Source organism: Toxorhynchites rutilus, chromosome 2 (assembly GCF_029784135.1).
Source record: "Toxorhynchites rutilus septentrionalis strain SRP chromosome 2, ASM2978413v1, whole genome shotgun sequence".
Classification (NCBI taxonomy): Eukaryota; Metazoa; Arthropoda; class Insecta; order Diptera; family Culicidae; genus Toxorhynchites; species Toxorhynchites rutilus.
This window is the reverse complement of record NC_073745.1, coordinates 185,872,443-185,894,125: the sequence shown is the minus strand read 5'-3', so window position 1 is coordinate 185,894,125 and position 21,683 is coordinate 185,872,443. Positions and strand designations below refer to the sequence as shown.

Genomic DNA, 21,683 nt, shown 5'->3' with positions numbered 1-21,683 from the left:
TAATGAGATTGCGCATCTTTATTTACAAGTTTAATATTTTACAAAATCCATACCAATAAAAATAATACATTGATTTGCATACAATATGTTGCGTTCCCCTATTAATGACAATACTATATAATATTGAAATTTCTCACCGTCTTCTCTATCCAATAAAGATAGTTATTTTACTTTTTTTTTAACATAAGAGCAATACTTAAGATTAAATATAACAGTTTTATGATAACCATTGTCAAGTGAGATATTTATTCATGGTTCTGAGGTAATGGCTCAAAAGACTATTTTCATAGTTACCAGTGCGTAAATACTAGATAGAATCACCAGTTTGTTTTAGGTTCGGATGTGATAGTTGCACAGGAACAGGATAGATCTACTTTTGCTTCTTCGGGAAATCCTGATCCCACACCGGTGGCAGTCCAAGTTCCGATCCACACACCCTATAGCCCGGTGTCCCACATGTACTCCAACGTGGCATTTTGCTTATTCGTTCATAGATGTAAGGGCCTGGGCTTCTAGTCTTTTTGGTCTGTCGAATAGAGTTTATGTTGAACATTGAGTGTTAATCAGGATTGTTTTTCTCAGATACCTGATTATGAGCAACAATTTTGTAGTCCTTTGCGAGGTAATTCTCAACGACCCCATGGGCAAGTAAGTGTTCGAGAGCGGAAAATTGTTTTTCATTCGGCTGATGGCGGACAAAATCTCCCATGAAATTAATGGCTAACGTTTGATTAGCGTAAGCATTGGCTATTTCCCATCCTCGGCCCACGTATATGAAACCGTCACCTCCGAGCTTTGTAAATTAGAATACGAATATGTGAAATATTGTCAAAATAATAGGATATTTCTGTTTTGCTCACATAAAAGTTGTTCGAAATGTCGGGCAGTCCCATTTCCGCGACGGCTGCATCCTGGATTGTTCGCATCAAAATTGTGCATCTGTGCATATCCATGCATGGGGATGATTGAACCCCAATATGGGTGATTAAAACGTATGGGATTGGTGATTTCAGAGGGTATCGACCACGGACCGCCTCCTGAGCGCCCCAGTTACGACGATCAATGATCAGATGGCCGTTGCCAAGGTTGGGTACTGGAAGAATTAGTCTGGTATGGTTATTAGGTAGTTGCTATCACATACGTTGGAAATCTCTACATTCTTCTAGGATGTGATACTAACGAGTTCCTGATACATAGTTGTTCCCGAAAAGTATGTCCGGTTGCCTTGGGCTGGAATCGCTTTCTTTCGAATTTATTATAAAATACAATGCCGTGGAGAAGGCAATGATCGTAAATAGGATTAATACACCGTAGAGAAAATACCGCTCTTGCCGTAGGACGGTTGATTGTTCTGTTGAGGGAAGGCCACGATTTTGGTTGTTACGCCCAGCTGGAAAGGTTTAACGGAAATAGTGCTTCAATAAAAATACAGATCATAGTTATTTTTTCACGTAATAATAGATTCGATCTGTCATTGTTATTTTAAATATTGAATATTTGAATTATGTACAGAGAGTCTTAAATGAGGAATGTAAACAAATTCTTGGTCAATTTCAAAGTGTAGTGAACTTCTAACCCATTTTTAAATATGACCCATTATTGTTACACCGTTCAACTATACATGAAAAAATTAAAATTAGTTTTATTGTATTATAGCACTCATGGCTATAGAATACAGTAAAACCTGTTTTTGTGCGATTTTTTTTTGTGCGATTTTTTTTTGTGCGGTATATGAAAAGAAGCATATTTGACGAAGTTATCGTCCATTTAGTTTTTTTTCGATAGTTTATATGCATTTCAGTGCGAAAAAGCATTTTTGTGTCTCAATTATCCACTTATATCTTCATTCCCCTCCTCCCATCAAATGTTCTAAGTTTTTCTAAGTTTGTGCATGACATGATTTCTAACAGCAACACGTTTCGACATGCAACTCAAAGCATAAAACAGCCACGCGCAACCGAAAAGGCAAACTGTCCCATCGCAAAGCATGGAAACAAAAGGAAATTGAACGGTGGACGACGTGGATTTGAGTTATTTTTTTGGGGGAAACTTTTTTATGTGGTCCCTATCTACCGCACAAAAAAAGTTTTTCTCAAAATCTGTACCGAACACGATTTTTTAAAACTACTGGTGAAGTTTTGCACGATTTTTTTTGTGCGGTCCCTATCCCCCGCACAAAAAAAGGTTTGCCTGTACTTAATATACATTTCCTGGCTATAAAGTTATTACCACCTACTATAAACAACGGAGGGGAAGGAACTGGTTTCATCCATAATATATTTTTTGTGGTTATGGATTGGTTGGACTTATGTTTTTGCGCTTCGCTCTTAGGCTGCTTCCCTGGAACGATCCAAACAACTTTCAGCTGTATTAGGATAGATGCCAGCTCATCGGACTGGAAGCATTACCAGCTAGACGAGTAACAATGCAGCGATTATTAATATTCGACCTTCTCAGAGGATCTATAAGCTGTGCTGAATTGCTCGCACAGATCCCGTTCTACATTCCACCTAGACGATTTCGGAACTCACCACTTTTCGCAGTGCCATACCATTAAACGAACTATGGCTATAACGACCCTTTCGATTCTTGTCTTCGCCAGTTCACTTTTATTTGTGAGGAGTACGATTTTAACCTGACTAAAAACGCATTTAAAAAAAGAATAAGAAGTTAGTTATAAGAAATTACAGTCTGTGCGACTTGTCGAAGACGGTGGAAATAAAATAAAATAAAATAAAATAAAAAATATTGGTGTAGATCTAATCTAATCACACTTGCGTTTTAAATAGCACTGATAAATGGTGGCTCCTTGTCCTCTTCAGTATAATTACATAAATAGAAGAAAAGGGTAGGGTATTTTTGTGTAGATTTTCGAACAACGATATAAAACTTATTGTATTCAATTGGAATTCAATTATCACTTATTACCGCTCGATGTTATTATAACTTTATCGTAGTCTTCAAATATTCTTATTAGGTTTCAGCCTCAGCAAATAGCGTTGGCCGATCACTGTCTAGAGTGAAACGATGTGTCAACAGCTGAGTCAAATAATTTATACCTCTCGTCTGATACAATGTTATTTCCTTTGTTTATCTTATAGAGACTTAAAATTTTGCAACCGTGACATTTGCGGACCCGACCCCCGAAGCTGAACTAAGCAACAAACGCATAATTTTCAGAAAAAAACATCTTTTAATGGATTTTTGGTTATTCTGGAACACTCGAAAACACAGTCGCCGACAATTCTATTGGCAAGGGAAGTGAAAAGAACCTCAATATTATTATAGTATATATTTGTGACATCAGCGTTAGAAATGAATGTTGTCCGCTTACTTACAATAGTCCTACGTCAAGCTACCGTTCGTGCCACTAGGCCCAGACACATCACTTTTATTAGATTTCCTACTTTGTATCTGTCGTTCTCAGTGACCAAATCTCCAAATCAAAAATCCATTGTCCACAGGGACCGACGCGGGGCTCAACTTGTTGAAGTGACTGTAATATCGAATAGAATGTCTTTGTGTCAATATTTATAAGACACGCACACTAACAATAACACTTTAGGGTGGGCCCTCTATCGATTTCGTTTCGTTCTGAAAAAAAAGACAAACTGCAAGCTTCCGTATTCCAGATAACTTGGGGTTGTGTGTTAGCAAACCTACTTTACCAGCTGTACATGCAGAAGCACTACGGTAGGTGGATCAATAACGGCGTGGGTGCCTGTTAGTGACCCCCTCGAAAACTCGTAGAGTGAAAAATGCAGCGTTATTCAATAAAATTCTGTGCGAAACTGAGTGAAATCACTATAGAGACAATTGGTATGATTCAAGATTCATATGGAAAAGCACCCATGTTATGCCGTTTGAAGAATCTAGTTCTAGACGATTCCGGGCTCGGCAAAGTCATATTCAACTGAGGATAGTCAGCGGGTTATGAAGAAATTCGCCTTCGTATTTAACACTCCTATACTCGCGCATTGGTCTGTCAGACCGAGAAATCAATAATTCGTTGATTTCTCAGAAAATATCAACACTACGACTTTGCGATTCTCTCTAGCTTCGTTATTCGTCGTTCGTCATCGTTTAGCGTATCGCATGTGTTGGTACAAAGGGGACGTGTGCCCCTTCTTCAACACTTTCGGTCTGACACACCGACGCGAGTATAGGACTTTTTTGGACAAGTGCCTTTTTTCATATTCTAGAATATTGTTGAATGAAATGAATAAAATAATGTTAGTGGCGTGGAATATTCATTCAATATAATGCATAAGATCATTACAGGACTATTCTTATTTGATTTCAGTCCCTTTTGTAACTGAATTGAACGGATCCATATATTAACTATTCGTCGATATATTCGTAGTTAGATTCATACGTTCAAATTCGTTCGATTGATACGTTTTTATGTTATTTTATAGCTCTTTCTACTTCCATGAATTATATTCAGTTGCTTACTTTTAATTAATAACAGTGAAAAATTCAAAATTCGTTATTTGTGATGGAGTATCAAAAATTACTCTATTTTGAGGAGGCTGAATAAGATAACTATTAAAACATAATAAAGATGAACAAAACATATTTTTTTGAGTTTTTTCATTCAATCATACCCTCTTCTTGAAATAAATGCCAATAAAGCCTGAAAAATATGAGTCTCGAGGTTTTGGCAGGCGTACTCCCACTAAAAGATCGCTTCAATTTATTATCTCTTCGGTTCCTCATCCGGTGTAAGGTTATGAACCCATTGGTGATCGGAAATTTTGAACAGCTGATCGAGCTAAATTTTCAATCTGGGTTCATGAGTCCATATCATGAATTCATCTCCATGCAGGTTGATCCTTCTTCGTATATTACCAACCGTGTTTGTTTTCCTGACTACATCAATTCCTCTGTGCATTTTGATCTGTCCATGAAGCAGGATATCCATGGAACATCAGATTATCTTCGATCGAGGATCGTTCCAACGATCTTGTTCCAACGATCTTGTTGTATTGGGATATTTTTCGTCTTCTAATATTTTGGGCCCTGCCCACGTCCGCTCACACGTCGCTTGTCACCAACGAATGTTTGGTGTTCAACAAATGGTCAAATATCGTTGGACCATCTATATTTCTATATATAGTAATATAGTAATTCTATGAAACTTCCCAAAATTTGTCAGTGGTTGGTAGCCTCTTGATCCTTTGCCTTGATCATGGCTTTTACATTATCTGACCACTGGTATACTCGACCTTAGAGGTTGATAGTATTGATCAAATACCGTTTTCATGCTGAAGTATTTTTTTCGCGTTTACACTTCATTTTTAGTCATTTATTGCGTTATCCGCGATTTCCGTTATCCGAGGTGACCTTGCCAGGGGTTCTACTATAACTGTTACAAAAATCAGACTGCTTGCAGAATACTGACTGCCACCAAAGATTCGATTATTAGACCAATGGATGCGAAGGCATAAGGTTTTTAAGGACATTTATAGCATTTTTTCGTGGAACTGATCAAGCAAATGAGAAACAGGTTCGATTTCAATGAACCGATGCACAAGGCTGTTGCATTGCTAAATTCCAGAAACATTTCCAAAGGATCAACTTTGTATAGGAAGCGTTTCCGGGTTTATACGATAAGATTTTACAAGACCTGGAGAACATTACGTGCCTTAAAAGAAAAATTGTTCCGGAAAAAAATCACGGTTTCAGAAAACAAACATTTGAAGGATTGATGGACAAAAATTAAATGCCTAAAAGAATAAACTGTTTGCTCGGGTTTCCGGCGTTTCGATGCCGGTGTACGTCGAGTGATTTTTTATTCTGGATATAATCTGCACAAGAATAAACTTCGAAATCAGCTCAGCAACGACACGAATTACGCAATTTTAGGATCGAACAATTTGATCGAACATAGTCGCGACAGATCGAAAATTTCTATTGAATGTTATAGCATGCAATCTCAATTTAGGAAGACTATGTATAAATATCAGCAAACGCACGAGGCAAATGTGGCAACACTGCACACACGTTGCATTTATCATATTTATTTACATAGAACAACAGGTTAAATCGAGACCCTAATGATATGAAATTTAAATAACTTAACAAATATGGGCTCCATCGTAAACTGACCGGCATACGATTAGGATTAATCATCTTGTAAATGTTTTGAAGTGCCCATTGAGAGATACCCTTTGACTTCTGTTCGGATTTGGCCTCTTCATTCTGTTTGTGGATACGAATGCGGATAGTACAGCGATCAGCATCCAGTTTTGTCGCCTAATCTCAAGGCTTGATCTACCGCAGGAATTCTCAAAGTGGTCGATATCGCCCCTTGGGGTTGATGTTGGTTCCTCAAGGGTCGACATAAATTTTCGGGTTCGACAAGGTCTAACATAAGTTATTATTTGAAACTTTCAAGATACTGTACAAGTTGTGTTACGTGAACCAGCTTGTAATGAGAATGACTAATACGAGAGTCGTTCAAAAAATAAATTTCAGTGCCTCAGAAATCGCGGAAAAATAAGGTTAGGACAAAAAACAAGGTGATTCTCGTAATCTACGTTTTATTTTCTATTTTTCTACATAATCGCCGTAACGTTCGAGGCATTCTTCATAGCGTGGCACGAGTTTTTCTAATCCGAGGGAGAAGTGCATAGCGTCCAACTTTTTGAAGTACGATGTAACTGCGTCACGAATTTCTTCAGTGTTATCGAATCGTTGATCGCCGAACGCCTGTTTCACGCTATGAAAAATGTCTCGAACGTTACGGCAATTATGTAGAAAAATAGAAAATAAAACGTAGATTACAAAAATCTCCTTGTTTTTTGTCCTAAATTTATCTTTCTGTGATTTCTGAGGCACTGAAACTTATTTTTTGAACGACCCTCGTATTATTGTTGTAATTTATATATATTTTTTTTCCAAAATATATATTTTTATCAAGGCTCATATGGCGTTAGCCTGACGGGGCCGGAGTTCAATATTTTGACAGTTTTTCTTATTATCTATGTTAGTAATATGTAACCGATTACTCGCGGTCGGCTCGAGGTTAGTATTACAAGTGTTCTCGTAATTGGGATGTTGCTGTCTCCAATGCTCTGTACGTGTGCCCGACACGGGATACATCCTATTGGGATGCAGCTGACCATTAATCAGCAACGCCCCCCTAGTATGTACCCCATATCTAGCGTGGTGCGTCTTCTCGACTCGAGGAATCCAGGATAGAATGGTCACTAGCCGGCGCAATCATCAGCTCGTGTAGAGTTGTCATGAGCGGTACAACCTTTGGCTCTTGTTGAGTTCAATATTTTGACAGTTTTTCTTATTATCTATGTTAGTAATATGTAACCGATTACTCGCGGTCGGCTCGAGGTTAGTATTACAAGTGTTCTCGTAATTGGGATGTTGCTGTCTCCAATGCTCTGTACGTGTGCCCGACACGGGATACATCCTATTGGGATGCAGCTGACCATTAATCAGCAACGCCCCCCTAGTATGTACCCCATATCTAGCGTGGTGCGTCTTCTCGACTCGAGGAATCCAGGATAGAATGGTCACTAGCCGGCGCAATCATCAGCTCGTGTAGAGTTGTCATGAGCGGTACAACCTTTGGCTCTTGTTGAATCATCAGTGGACTGCACAACCTTTGGCCCGTGTATCTGTAAAGAGTATGTGTATGTATTGCCGCGACTAAGTAAAAGTTTATAGATCGGATAGGAGGGATATGAAACAGGGACACAACGAAGGAAACATCATTAAACGTTGACATCGGCGTTTCTGAGGAACAGGTATAGATGAAGCAGAAGATCAGGATCACGGCTACCTAAGATATCCCGGACGGGGATATCCGATTGTCTGCCTTTTGCTCTCAGTGCTCTAGAGAGCATCTTCACTCCACATGCGCTGCCAACTAACGAGTGTGTCCTGACGAGGAATGTGAAAAAAATCATTATTGGCAATTTGCCTTTCAAAAAGTGTGCCTTCTGAAGCGCCCACCTTAGCTAGCGAGTCCGCTTTCTCATTCCCCGGAATCGAGCAATGAGAGGGAACCCATGCTAAGGTAATCTTGAATAATTTTTCGACCAAAACACTCAATAGATGTCTTATTCTTGTTAGGAAATAAGATGAGCGTTTATCAACTTTCATTGAGCGGATTGCCTCTATTGAGTTGAGACTGTCTGAAAAAATAACATAATGGTCGATGGGCAGTGTTTCAATGATCCCTAGAGCATAGTATATCGCACCCATTTCTGCGACATACACGGAACAAGGATCTTTGAGTTTGAAAGAGTCACTGGAATTTTCATTGAAGATGCCGAAGCCAGTGGACCCGTTAAAATATTAATAACTAGTAATTACATTTAATTTATTTATTGATGAGAAAATGATGTCAAGTTTACTCACATAACGAACCGTTTTGAATTGGTGAGTATTTTGTATGAAAAAGATAAAAATAAAATTTGTGAATAAATTTGGCTATAGGTTACAATGGTATCACTTCATTCTGGAAAAAGGGTTCCAACTCAAAATAGTTTGCAATCCCCGATCTACCGGATAACCGTTGACTGCCACGTCAGTTATCGGTGACTGACACCGAGCTTTCCATTCAGGCCGCATCAGTCACTGGTGACTGACAGTGTAAAATATGATGATGAAGGTAGTAATTTATTATTTTTTTCCGCAGAAATTTTACTGCTTTCGAGCAGAAATACCTTCTTACGATAAGAAACGCTGGCCCTAATACATCAAGGTTTTTTTAACGCGGTTTTTTTGCAAGTTTTTTTACGAGTTTTTTTATGCGGATTTTCCAATTAACGCGGTTTTTTTACGCGGATTTTCAAATTAAGGCGGTTTTTTTACGAGGTACGTATCCCCCGCGTAAAAAAAACCTGGATGTACGTTCAAAAATTTCCATCGAGTAAATTCTAATTTGCCAGTATTGCGCTTCGCATTGCTGTCTTATGATATCAGCGCGTTGCCTGACGGGAAAGTCGCTTTAAACCCGCGTGGCACTCAACGTGTTAATCGCAGCTCCGATGCTTGGTAAACTCCAAGATGTTTTGAAAACTAAAATATAAAATTCTTCGATTGACCAGCGTAATTTTTGACTCGAACACTAGAGAAAATCTACAGGGTTTGTCCGGAAAGTAATGAGCCTTATGTTTTGAGACACGATTATACACTACAGCGCGGCGAGGGTGTTTAATTTCTGATTTTGTGAGCTTTCTCGAAGCTAATAAGAAAAAATCAGATGTCTGTTTTGGTGTTTTGTTTAGTTCCATACAAAAAATTATCGCGCATCTTTCTCCCAAGACTTTTTCCACCGTAGCTTCAAAGAGGTCGCAAAGCAGAATTTCCCAAACAGCGAGAGTGCACAACTCTAAGGCAAGGCGCAAATTGAGAAGCGTATAGCGCTCGTAAACGAACACGAGACCACCAACACGACTCATACGTGCCACAAACGTAGCGTGGTGAAGCGCATATTCAGTCGCAGTTTGGTGTAAATAACGTGCCACTCGCATACAATGTCTGATTCACACAGTTTTACGCGATATATTTATTTACTAACACAATCACCCGACCGGTACGACCAGCACGAGAAACTGTGGTTCAGCCACAGCGTCACGCGAGTCGACACTCACGAGCGCTCCACAATCTCGCGTCATCTGGCCAATTTGCGCCGTTCTATCTGTTTTCATTAGCCACAAAAACAGGCGCTATATCGCGGCAAGTTACTCGCGCTATACGCGTCTCAACTTGCGCCTGGCCTAAAAGAGCTCGGAAGCAACTGGCAAGGGTATCGCTGGAAAGCTAAAGGTTTCCCCCAGGCTTACATAGATACTAGAAAACAAAGGACTTGCTGTTGAAAACGAACTCTATAACATACAATTCATTCGGAATACGGAAATATCAGTGTCACCAAATTGCCTGATTTCGATGACCAATTGACACTTTCAAACCGCTAAATAACGAGATTTCGGGTCTTTACGCGCGTTATATCCAAAGTAAACGAAAGCGCGAAACGTGGCTACTGTAGAATAATATTTTTGTAGAAATTTTAACAAGTTTCTTACACGTTGTTCGATTTTCAAAAGAACCATTTGCCAATTAGTGAGCCTTATGCTGTACAGTTTGTAGATGAATAGCAACCAAATATATTATGTCTGATCGTTGACCAATATGATTTGTTCACACATATCGATGATTATGAGTATAATAAAAACAAATGCAGTTCAGCACATGACAAAAAACATTACTCTGGGTCGAAAATGTGAATGTGTAGAATTATTTAAAAATAACTGCCGTACTGATTTGATTATAAGCATTTTTGAAGCACACTTGCACACTTCTACTTTTCTGATTGATAAAAATTGCAGGATGCATAATTGAACGAATAACGAGGATTAATTTATAATATACACACATCTCGCCACGTAACTAGCTGCTGTTGGTACTGCAAAATGTGAATCGTTAGCAGTCGATGATAATGGATTGGCCGAGCTGGTTGAGGATGCAGATGGGGAGGATTTGGATACTCGACGGGATGTTTTACGTTTGCGTTGTGTATTCAGATGATGCCGGTCTTTGTTGTGGATTTTCAGCAGCAACTTCATGATTCACTCTTGCTCTTGAATTCGTTAGTGTCCACTTCGGAAAAATTAAACTCGCATCATGTTAATTGGCGAAACACTTGATTGGGGAAGTTCCTTGTTCGTCTCTTACACTATTGCATACGCACGACGCACGGGTAAACCACAGATTATATAGTGGAGTTTGTAGATTATAGGACATGAGCTAAACTATGTCGATTCGTTGAGGTGCTCTTTAAATTGAATTAGCGCTATTCCAAACACATCCACGCTGCCAACGTACAACGTGATTCGTATTGATTATCCGCGAACTTCCTCGGAGTATGCTCAACAGTTGGGTTCACGGAAAGGTTCGGAATTGTGAAATTCCTACTGCAAGTGTATTTTTTACCACACGTTTAGGAGGTCTATGACTAAGTGATGCTTCTGTCGCCGTTCATTCCGTTAATCTGACGGAATTTACACTTTAGAGTTTTTCGTGTCGGCGTTGTGTATGGATGGATTCGCTGTTTTGCCGGTTTGGACCGTGCGCGCGGGAGCATGGAAGCGTTCACGTGCGTGCGTGTTGAGAATATCAATATGCACTGATACTATGTGACCATATACACTGGTAGTGGTATTTCGTCAAGTGTTTATTCCAGAGGCAGAGAGGCATATCAGGAACATGTCTCACAACAGGGTTGAAATTTGTTTATTTTGGCTTTTTAAAACACTGAATCTAACTTTTTATGTCAAATAAGATAAGGAGGAATATATTCGAAAAGTATGAACACGCGAATAAAACACGAATTAGCATAGATATTCCAACTCTGAACATTCGATCTTCGTGTAAAGTTTGCGCCACATATAGCACAGTTCAAAGTATATCCCCTGCATCTTATGAATTGTGATAGATTCCGCTATACAATTTTAAAATGTAAATAAAGCAAAAAAGCAACAGCGAGAAATTTTTGTGTAAAGGGTGGAACGACCCAAATTCAGTCGAAGACAAATGCGTACAGTTTGGTTAAATTTTTAAATTTTTAATATGAAAATTTAAATTTCATATTATTTTTTTCAGCAGTTTAAAAAAAAGCGCTAAAACAAATCCGTGGTGTTGCTATTCCCCTTATGATTTATAACGAGAATCTGTTCTCAATGTATATTTCTACCCTTTTCAGTCTGTAAGCATCATAATCGTCGTGTAAATGATAGAGTAAATTTCCAGTTCCCTCGCTGCATCCCTGAGTTAGGCGAGAGACATTCCCGAACAGACTATAATTCGGTATTCGTGCCTCGTTCGTACATTCGGGGACACTTTCGGGGTTGTTACTGTGTAGGCGACATATTTCACAGACGCGTTGATGTTTCGTTATCATATGGTTTTATCCCTTCTGTTGTACTTTCCAAACAGTATCATGCGGCCATTCAATGTGTGTGTTCATTGCTTCGTATTGTAATTGATGGAACGTGGTAAAACTAGTATTTGTAGATGATTGAAGAAATGCAGTACATTTTCACCAACGGGGACTTTAGGATAATGTATAGAAAAAAAGCTAATTAGAGTAAAAAATATCCAATCAGTTATAGATTCATATCTAAATTCCAATCGTTCCTTTCAAATGTGAGTACATGAGTATTATTGAGGGGACGTGGGGGTAATACAAACATGTTAAAAAGAACTTCAACTGTATAACTTCCTCCGAAACTTATTTTCCCAAAACTGAAGTGGAGACAGAAATACGTAATTCATAATGTGAACATGCAAATCAATCGTATGTTCATCTCACCAGCACATCCCCTACCAATAAACAAACTAATGTGTAGGCGGATGTATGATTATGAATGTGACTACATTGAAAACATAGCGAAGGTTCGCATACTTCTTTCAAAATCACGTACTGCCCGATTGTACGTGTTTGCTTTGTAACTATTAAACCCAACATAAGCAAGGTCTAAAATCAAATAAATTACTAAAGTCATATGTCTACTGATCACGATGATCATAGTGATAAAGGGTCTTCGGTTCGTCGAGGTGAAGATAATATATAAGAAGTTTTTCCCACCTGGCCGAATTCGACCCGAATATCAAATCCAGAAATTTTTGCTCTTCTACACAATAATACGCAGAGTGACATGTCATTAATCGTGCGTTAATTTGTGGCTCGATATCGCCTATGAGTCCTATATCATCCGTCGTATTTACTTGATTTAGCAGCAGGTCTATGGAGTCGGAGTCGAAGTTGGAAAATTTAACCGACTCCGACTTCTAGGCAAATGAGCCAATAAAATCAAAATATTTATCTCATTGAACAAAATTTTATTTCATGATCTTATTAATATCCTATTACAGTCCGAACCGTTTGCTTGTGTGTTGGTCTACCACAGCTCTCTACTTTCGTTATAAGCGACAAGATAAGGGTTAGCATGACTGCTGAAATGCTCGAGAAGAGCATTATGGATATATAGTGGAATACAGCTTCCCGCTGATATTTTTGTCACAACCAGCCTTCATGGTCTCAAATAGGGGAAATGGCATGAAAACTTGGAATTTATCTTCAAAGCCAAAGCATCAGTTGCATGATGATTGAAGAAGCAAACATTAAAAAAGTGGACTTGCGCAAATCTGTTAAGAATCGATTTAAATTAATTCGATATGGTATTAGATGAAGTTGCCGATATATTTAAGATCTTCCACATGCGTTGCGCCGTTCACATACTCCAGTTGACGATTTGTGACCGACTAAATGATCGTTCTGATACTACTTAATTGGTGAATTGAGGCAAGTTACTATAGCTACTAGAACCGCGAAAAGCAATTCTTAAAAGAAGAGCAGGGAATGAAGTAATTTTAGATTAGGCCACTCGCCGCCTGCACATATATCCCATGATTCAGCGACTGATTGAACTGAGAAATTTCATCAATAATCTGGATAATGGAAATCTTTCCTAAGCGAGAATCAGTGGAACAAAGCAAACGATCTGGAGAAGCTCCTGTTTCAACTGTTCAACCTAACTAAAACACTTCAGCTTGAAGAACTGGCACCTGGAAAATTTATGTTGGAATGAAGAAGTCTGGTTTGCCGCCCTAGTAAGGTAGAATGACCTATTGCAGATTGAGTTGTAAGGTCAATTGGAGAGAAGAGAAAGTACACTTCTGGCTAACCCTATATTGTTAGGTGCTGCTGCTGAACATCTTTTGGAGTGAAATCCTAACTTGTTTGTAAGAGATTGAAAAATATGTCCGATCGTGCAAGATGACAGTACATGAAGTGATCCCAGCGTTCCCTGAGCTCATCGCGGAAGTTTCACGAATGATTACTGCCATGCCACCAACTCAAGTTAGCGCAGAAGGGCTTTTCGTTGCTTTGAAAATTGGCAGATCTTCGAGCCTCAATGAAGGAAGATTTGGCTGAAGCAATTTTATTTTTACGAGCATTCTTTTATTTTTGAAGACTCAGTTGCACAAGTTTAACACATTCACGCCGGAGCTGTAATTCGTGTTTCTCAGCATCTGGCGGCTGCGCTTAATGCTTTTCGCTCAATCGGACGGAACCTATTCCTGGCAGCGTTTGCCTGGAATAGGTATCAAATTATTTAATTTTTTAGCGGGAGTCGGAGTTGGAGTCGGAGTCGGAGTCGGTACTAATAATTGTGGGGAGTCGGAGTTGGGAAATTTTTCTTCGACTCCACAGCCCTGTTTAGCATCTAGGGTCTATTAGCTTTTCCCAAAAGTCAAGCAAATATTGCTATGGCATATTTTTGTATATGCCTGGATATTTCTTACGGGCCCTTGAGCTCGTATCGCTTGGACACACGCATTCGAATATTTATCAAATCGATGAAGAAAGTGAAATTGCATGCGTTGGGAACGATTCAAGAGCAAGGAACTTGGGTTTCTTATAATTAGAAGCCAATGGATTTTGAGTGTTGTTTTTCGTCTGTAAACCACTACTTTTGCAGCAGAACAGATAGGGTTCTTTGAAACGAATTTTTTACTGCAACACAAAGAAAAGACAATCATAGGGACCATTCGGCCATCTTTTTACGTTGTCGGCTCGGTCCGATTATCACTTTGTTCCATTCGAATGCTTAGTCTGACTGATCGACAATTCCCCTCATATGAAGGCATCATGAATTGCTTGAATCGGGGATAGCATTGAAAGACGAATATTTTTACCGCAACGGTATTTGAACTCTACCGATGGGTAATACTTTGAATGATTTGTTTGTAATCATTTTTTTACAATGAAGTTGGAACGAAGTATCTTCGCAATTGTTGCAGAACGCGACGCCATAATGTCAAGAAAACAAAACGTCCTCCCAGGGAACCTGTCTGCGAGAATGTTGTTTTATACTGATGGTAAACAATCAAATCAATTATAATTACTTCATCAGAAACTAAACTACGCCTCAGTTTAATTTATTATTCTACAAGCGTTACAAACGTTATGCTTTCTGAACAACGATAGAATCATTTAATAGCAAAGAAATTGGAAATTTGAAATTGGAAATTGGCGTGTACTATTTTAACACATTATTTTAACATTGTATTCAAGAAACAGAGGATAGATTTCCCATAAATAATTTCAGTTGGAGAAGTTGCACTGCCGTTCTACGCATAGTCGTCCCATTTTATTTTTCGACAATTTTCACTTTTCTTCATAGAACGATATTTTCATGCCTAATCTTCTAAAAAACCACAAAAAAACTTATTGTTTGTTCCCAGCTTATCAAATAACAACATCAAGCTCAATTGTCTCATGTTGATATTCTAGGCATAACTGCCCAACCATGTATTTTTGTAAATCCATAATGAATGAATCGGTTCAAGAAGAGTAGTGCGGGGCAAAGGTGCGCACGGGGTAAAAATGCGCATTTTCCTTTTTGAACGAATAGTACGTTTGGTAGTTTGAAGTGTCTGCTATAAAAGTACGAAAACACGTTTTTTGTAGTGCGCGTCGGGAATCATATGTGACGAAAAACACGAACAACAACATACCTACCCATAACGCGGTGTCGGTGAAGCAATTTTTAGCCGATAAGGGCATTCCAGTGCTCGAACATGCTCCGTACTCGCCAGATCTAGCCCCATGCGACTTTTTTCTATTCCCCAAGATCAAATCCGTGTTGAAAGGTACCCGATTTAAGTCTGTAGAAGAGGCGAAGGAAAAAGCGACGCGGCTTTTGAACGCCATCACAAAAGAAGAGTTTCAGCACTGCTTCGAACACACGTTAACACGTTGAGAAGAAATACGTAGTCAACTGAGAAAAGTAAAGAAGGAGTAATAGGAAGCGGAAATAAAAAGTTGAGAGTGGAAAGTGTGAATGACGTCCACTCGATTCATCCTCCCGAGGCGTTCGATGCCAGCGAATTCTGGGTTGGAAGAGAACACCTACGTTTCAGTCACACCTTACCACATTGTCCCACGAAGGAAATGTACCAGTCCTCGGTATTTCGGAATCAGCTCTGAGCAAGAGGCTCATATCAGTAGTGATTTATGATTTGGATCTTCCTTTATTGATATTTCTACTTCTGCTGGGATGTGACAGCGAGCACCTAGGGCGGTTCGGAGGATCTGGCGAACCATTGCAGAGCACTGGATAGAGCTTTCTATGGTATGACTCTCGAAGATTTGCGGCGCTGGACGTTTGATTTTACGGAAGCCAACAACTTCCAGCACGATTTTTAACCAAGTTGCAGAACTGGCAGGAAGAGATTGGGCTTCTCGTTTCATGAGGAAACATCGTCTGTCTCTTCGAACCCCAAAACAGCGCAACAAAGCAACAGCGCACCAAGGTAAAGCGTTGGAATCCTCAGAACCGAAATCCAAGATGAGAAAAAAATAAGTTTAAAAATATTTCAATATGAATTTCAAATGAAAAATGTTTTTATTTTGAATTTAATATCGGTTATGTATTGTTTATGTTTATGTTTTCACAATGAACTTGAAATAAATATTGTTTTTTTTTCAACGATGACAATATTTTTCAACAATCAACAACAACTATGTATTTATAAACATATAAAGAATTCTGTTTCAAATGTTGGACATTTTCAAATATTTTATATTTTCAGTCTCCTCCCTCCCGAAAATTTACACGTGGTATGTGGCCATCCACATATGTCTAGGTGCCAAGAATCAATACCATAAACAATAAAAATTGCCTTGTTTCGCAATGTTTCACAAACTAAAAGAACATAGAACTCATTTTGCACACAGGTCAATTATATTTCTTCTCTGACTTTGGAGGAATGAAAACGTAAAATGGCGCTAAAACGCTAGAATGAAGAGAATTCACCATATTATCAAATTGTCAGCGTTATGACAACATTGAAAATTCAGTAGGAAGCACGGTTGCGTTAGGACCACTTTCCCCTATAGGATGGACTTTTGGAAGGGGAATCTCAGAGGAAAGTAAGAAGTATTCAGAGTAATAAAAAACATAAAAAATAGTATATCCCTTGCTACAATACGCTGAAAATCTTTTTTTTTTATCTCATTTATTTATTTATTTATTAGGCTTATTAGCATTTTAGCTGTAACAGAGCCGGATTTTAATCGTGTACATGTGCATATGTTTATGTTTCTATAAATTGTAAATTACACAGTAGTTAGTAGTAGCCATTTAGGCGTTAAGTTTTCTGTTCCATTACATTATGGTAAATTACACAGTAGTAGCCATTTAGGCGTAAGGGTATTCTTTCTGTTCATCCATTGCTTGCAGAGCAGAGCAGTTGTATGGATGAATCGATCTTATTTCGACCGTGGATCGATTTCCATCGCCGATGATGGTTGCGTGGACGTAGTTATTCTATAACAACACAAAGTTGGTCAATTGAGGAACCTGAGTTTGAACTCACGATCGATCGCTTGGTAAGCGAACGTGTAACCAAGTGGCTACGAAGACCCCCCTGAAAATCTTATTTAATACAACTTATGGATTATGTGACGTGACAACTGTTTATTCGCACAGAGCGCGTTGTCACGTCACAAAATGCATGCCGTCAAAATGCATGTACTTGTGAGTTTTTTGAAAAACTAAGTATACAGGAATCTTCGTTCATCTTTCATTGCCAAATCATAGAACAAAGTTTATTTGTATGTATTGAAACGGAGCTGAAAATACAACATTAATGTTCAAAAGTCGGAATCCGCAAAAAGACAGGTGTTGTCACGTCACAAAAGTATTGGGCTGGCAACAAGCGAATTCAACTGCAAAATATTCTCCAACTGAAGATTCTTGTAGGAAATTTTCTCAAATTCACTTTAAAATCGTTTACCAGTTGGAAATCGTGTGATGTATACATGCAAACGAGAAAAAAACCTGTTTTAAGTGAGTCAAACCGTTGGGAATGGGTCTATTATTTGTTCCCAGTATTTCAAAAAACAACATCACAATCAATTGTTCAATGTTGTAGGCATAGCTGTTCGATCATGTATTTTGGAACAGTAATCTCATTAAACAATAGTTTACTGCTTATCAAAAACCCGGTGTATTGCCAAACTGAAATGCTTAACGCTTCTAATAGACACATATGCCAGAAAACTTTGCGTTTTTCTGAGTTGCTGATTTTGGAACATGGGACAACTATGCGTAGAACGGCAGTGTATATGTATTTGAAAAACCTGAATACTCCTCATTTTGAAAGTGTAAAATAATTCCACTTTATTGATTTTGACGTTTGCTTTTCAATTCTCAAAACACACATTTGAAATGGAGATTGAAGTGATTGGTAAACCTTTATTGACCGTTAGGAAGCTTTGTTCGTGAAAGATAAATTTCAGTAGGGAATAATCTAGAATTATTTTGGTAAAATTAGGTACAAAAAAGATTAATTTGCTAATATCTTCTAAGTTTCCATGAATTCTGGGAGGGTGCTACTGGACAAGTTAGCGCTAGATAATAGTTTAAATTTTGTCAGGCAGTAAGAGAACGAAATTTATTGTTGAGATGATCTGCTATGTAGAATGTAAGGTAGCATTTAGAAATTAGAATTTAATTTTCTTAACTTCCGAATGAAAGTATTGAGATTGTGCTAAAGAGTGTATTCCTTCAATTGGAAATGGAGTCTCAAACCCAACACTCAATTACTCTGTAATGTATTTTTTTAAATTTATTATAACCCTCTATCACTTTCTTCAAGATTCTCAATAAGCTACCTAACTCCTTATAGTATATTTCATGAATTCATTCGTTAGCAATGATCAGGATGATAGTTCAACGTAAATTAAATATTGTGTCTCTCGATTCATCGCAATGTCGCAATGTGATATTGTGATGGAAAAACTGTTTTAATTATAACATGAGTTATATAACGTCAGCGTATTGGTGGCTGCATCTCTATTAATAAAAAAAAATTGCAACGACGATTCTAGATTAACATTCGTGTGCTGAAAGTTCCCATCGACTATTGACTGTTTATTCATCACATCTCTTTTGCATGCTGTGAATTCCCCAGGAAACGGTTACTTTCAAGTAAGGGCTTAACCTCTCTACAATTCATGTAATAAGAAACATTTCAACTAATTCACTTTTTACGTACGTTAATTGAATGCACAATAACTTAGTTATACCATTCTTGCTCCCTACATGGAATGTACCAAGAAATTACAGAAAAGGTCTCAGGATACTAAAGAGAATTGAACACCCAATTTAGGTATCCCGAATATAATTAGCCCGTCAATCCAAACCGTGACAATACTTACATGCAATCCGACTCGCCTCAACAGTGGCATCCATGTATTGATAGATCGTAACAGATCCTTGGTATTGTGTCATTGGTCCAATAACAACGTCACTAGAGTTGGACAAATTTATTACGCTAGTCGTGGCAGGTTGCAATGTGTTATTTGTGTTACTGCTCATCGAGGCTCCCCTGGCCCTCGCTCCGGAACTAGCGTTCGCATCCTGGCCGTAACCATTGGCCCCCATATGAGGGATACCATTGTGCTGGTGGAAGCTATTGTACGGGGGTTGTATGCGCATCAGCGCATTGGTAACCGATTCGGGTACTGGAGTTGCCCCCGCTTGCTGGGGGGTATTTGACTCCATCTACTTTAATTCGTTACGATAAGCAGCTAATAAGCACGTCACTCGCGAAATCGTTGTACGTAGAATGGGATAGATATTGTCAAACAGATCGTGTTCAAGGCAGTTTATTGACTGAGAGGGTTGCGATCACGAGTGACTTCAACAAGTTTGTCGGTGTAGCGAGAAGCGTATGTAGATACTTGCTTGGTGGACATGAAAAATTCTCTCCGACTCAGATGATTAACACTGCTAGAACAAGTTTTGTGTGAGAGACTCGTGTTGTCGGAAATACCCGCCCCATCACGATGCGTCGTTTTCAAAAATTGCAATGAAAGTGTGTAAAGCACATAGAAAGTTCGTCATCAATGCAACATCATTGATTTCGCATAGTACAGGGTGAGCAAACAAAATCTAACTTTGTTGGTTCAAATAACATCGATTTATTTATTTTAGTTTATGTTATGGGCGTATACGATCGTGTATGTGTATGTATGTTGTCTTAACACTAGAACTTAGAACTTAACACTTTAACGACAATTATTATATTTCCAGTGTGATATCTATATCTGATAAATATTAAAAAAAATCAAAGGAAATAAAGTATATAAAAGTCATGACATTTTTAGAAAACATTAAATAAAATTTCAAAGATAAAATCTTTTCAACAGATGATACAACCGGTCAATACAACCGCGATGTGTATTTTTCACATTCTGTTGTTGTTATTCGTATCGTGAAATAATACTTAACACTAAATTCAAACTTGTTGCCTTCTAAATGGCAACAAGTTTGCGAACAAAACGCAAAAAGCATATTTGACTTAAGTTGGATAATTTTAAGTATGTTAAATAAAGCGTCAAATTTCGATCAGAAATAAGCTTGTTTCAATAACTCAAAAACTGATTTGAAAGCAATCACAACAATCTCATTCATTAACGACCCCAAGCCGGGGTCACTTGTACTTGTATATATTTACACACCGGGATGCGTTTTTCTAACACGGTCAAAGTTCCTTGATTTCATCATTTCAGACACATGCACGCTACGCATACTTTCGTACTCACTTGCATTTGTGCAGATCGGAATATGTTTCCTCAACACAGATGTAAAACCGAGGAGCCTAGAGAAACTGTTGTCGAAGATACATGAAAGCTGCGAGGAATTTCGATGTCATGAACTTGTCAGACTATTTCGTGGATAATCGGGGTCCTACTGTACTACATTGAGACGGCGAAGTTCCTCTAGGAACGTTAGTACCACTAAAGAAGAAAAAAAGAAGAAAAAGCTAAGCTGCTCACTACCCATTGTTCCATAAATAAGAAATTTATATCGGATTTCTATTCATTTGGGAGGATTATAAATTGTTAAAATGTGTCTTCGTCATCAAATCAATCATTTGAAATATTAGGCTGTCAAAAAAGGCCTGCGGTATTTTTTTGAATTTTCATTTGTTCATAAAATTAGTTACAATCATCTGTTTTAAGTCAAATATGCGCCGTTTTGTTCGGTGACTTGTTCCCAACGAGATGCCAACTTCATAATACCGCTGTTATAGAAGCTCGCTTCCTTATTGGCAAAAAAAACTCGGATAGCCAATTTTCACAGGCCTCTTTTGTGGCTAACTTCTGACTACCTAGCTCGTTCGCCATGGACAAAAACAGGTGGTAGTCACTTGGTGCAAGGTCCGGACTATACGGCGGATGCAAAAGAACCTCCCATCCGAGCTCCCGGAGCTTCTGGCGCGTCACCAAAGAAGTGTGTGGCCTGGCGTTGTCCTGATGGAAGACAATGCGGCCTCTGTTTATCAAAGATGGCCTTTTCTTCATGAGTGCTATCTTCAAGCGGTCCAGTTGTTGGCAGTACAGGTCCGAATTGAGCGTTTGTCCTTAGGGAAGCAGCTCATAATAGATTATTCCTTGACAATCCCACCAAACACACAGCAGAACCTTCCTGGCCGTTAATGAGGGCTTGGCCACCGTCTGAGCCGCTTCAGCGGGCTTCGACCACGACCGTTTGCGCTTCACGTTGTCGTAAGTGACCCACTTTTCATCGCCAGTCACCATCCGCTTCAGAAACGGGTCGATTTTGTTGCGATTC

The 21,683-nt window shown here is 38.7% G+C and overlaps 1 protein-coding gene and 1 long non-coding RNA gene across 3 annotated transcripts; one reads left to right on the top strand and one right to left on the bottom strand.

Moving 5' to 3' along the window:
* Positions 1-19,725, bottom strand: LOC129769387 (peptidoglycan-recognition protein LA). 2 transcript variants are annotated; one of them, XM_055771627.1, is made up of 5 exons: positions 19,262-19,725; positions 1,181-1,390; positions 861-1,093; positions 587-793; positions 1-526 (listed from the first exon to the last, which is right to left on the bottom strand). In XM_055771627.1, the coding sequence occupies exons 1-5, from the start codon at positions 19,605-19,607 to the stop codon at positions 371-373; spliced, it is 1,152 nt and encodes a 383-aa protein (XP_055627602.1). In that variant the 5' UTR covers positions 19,608-19,725; the 3' UTR covers positions 1-370. The 2 variants fall into 2 exon arrangements, with proteins under 2 accessions (XP_055627602.1, XP_055627604.1); XM_055771629.1 differs by lacking the exon at positions 19,262-19,725 and adding an exon at positions 10,406-11,072.
* Positions 19,701-20,409, top strand: LOC129769388 (uncharacterized). Its single transcript, XR_008741866.1, has 3 exons — positions 19,701-19,982; positions 20,040-20,075; positions 20,139-20,409. It is a non-coding gene; the product is annotated as an uncharacterized LOC129769388 (long non-coding RNA).
* The last annotated feature ends 1,274 nt before the right edge of the window (positions 20,410-21,683 follow it).

Coding starts and splice junctions, on each gene's coding strand:
- LOC129769387 (XM_055771627.1), bottom strand. CDS start 19,607: ATGGAGTCAAATACCCCCCAGCAAGCGGGGGCAACTCCAGTACCCGAA. Junction 794..860: donor ACATTTCGAACAACTTTTAT/GTGAGCAAAACA, acceptor TAATTTACAAAG/CTCGGAGGTGACGGTTTCAT. Junction 527..586: donor AAATTGTTGCTCATAATCAG/GTATCTGAGAAA, acceptor TCTATTCGACAG/ACCAAAAAGACTAGAAGCCC.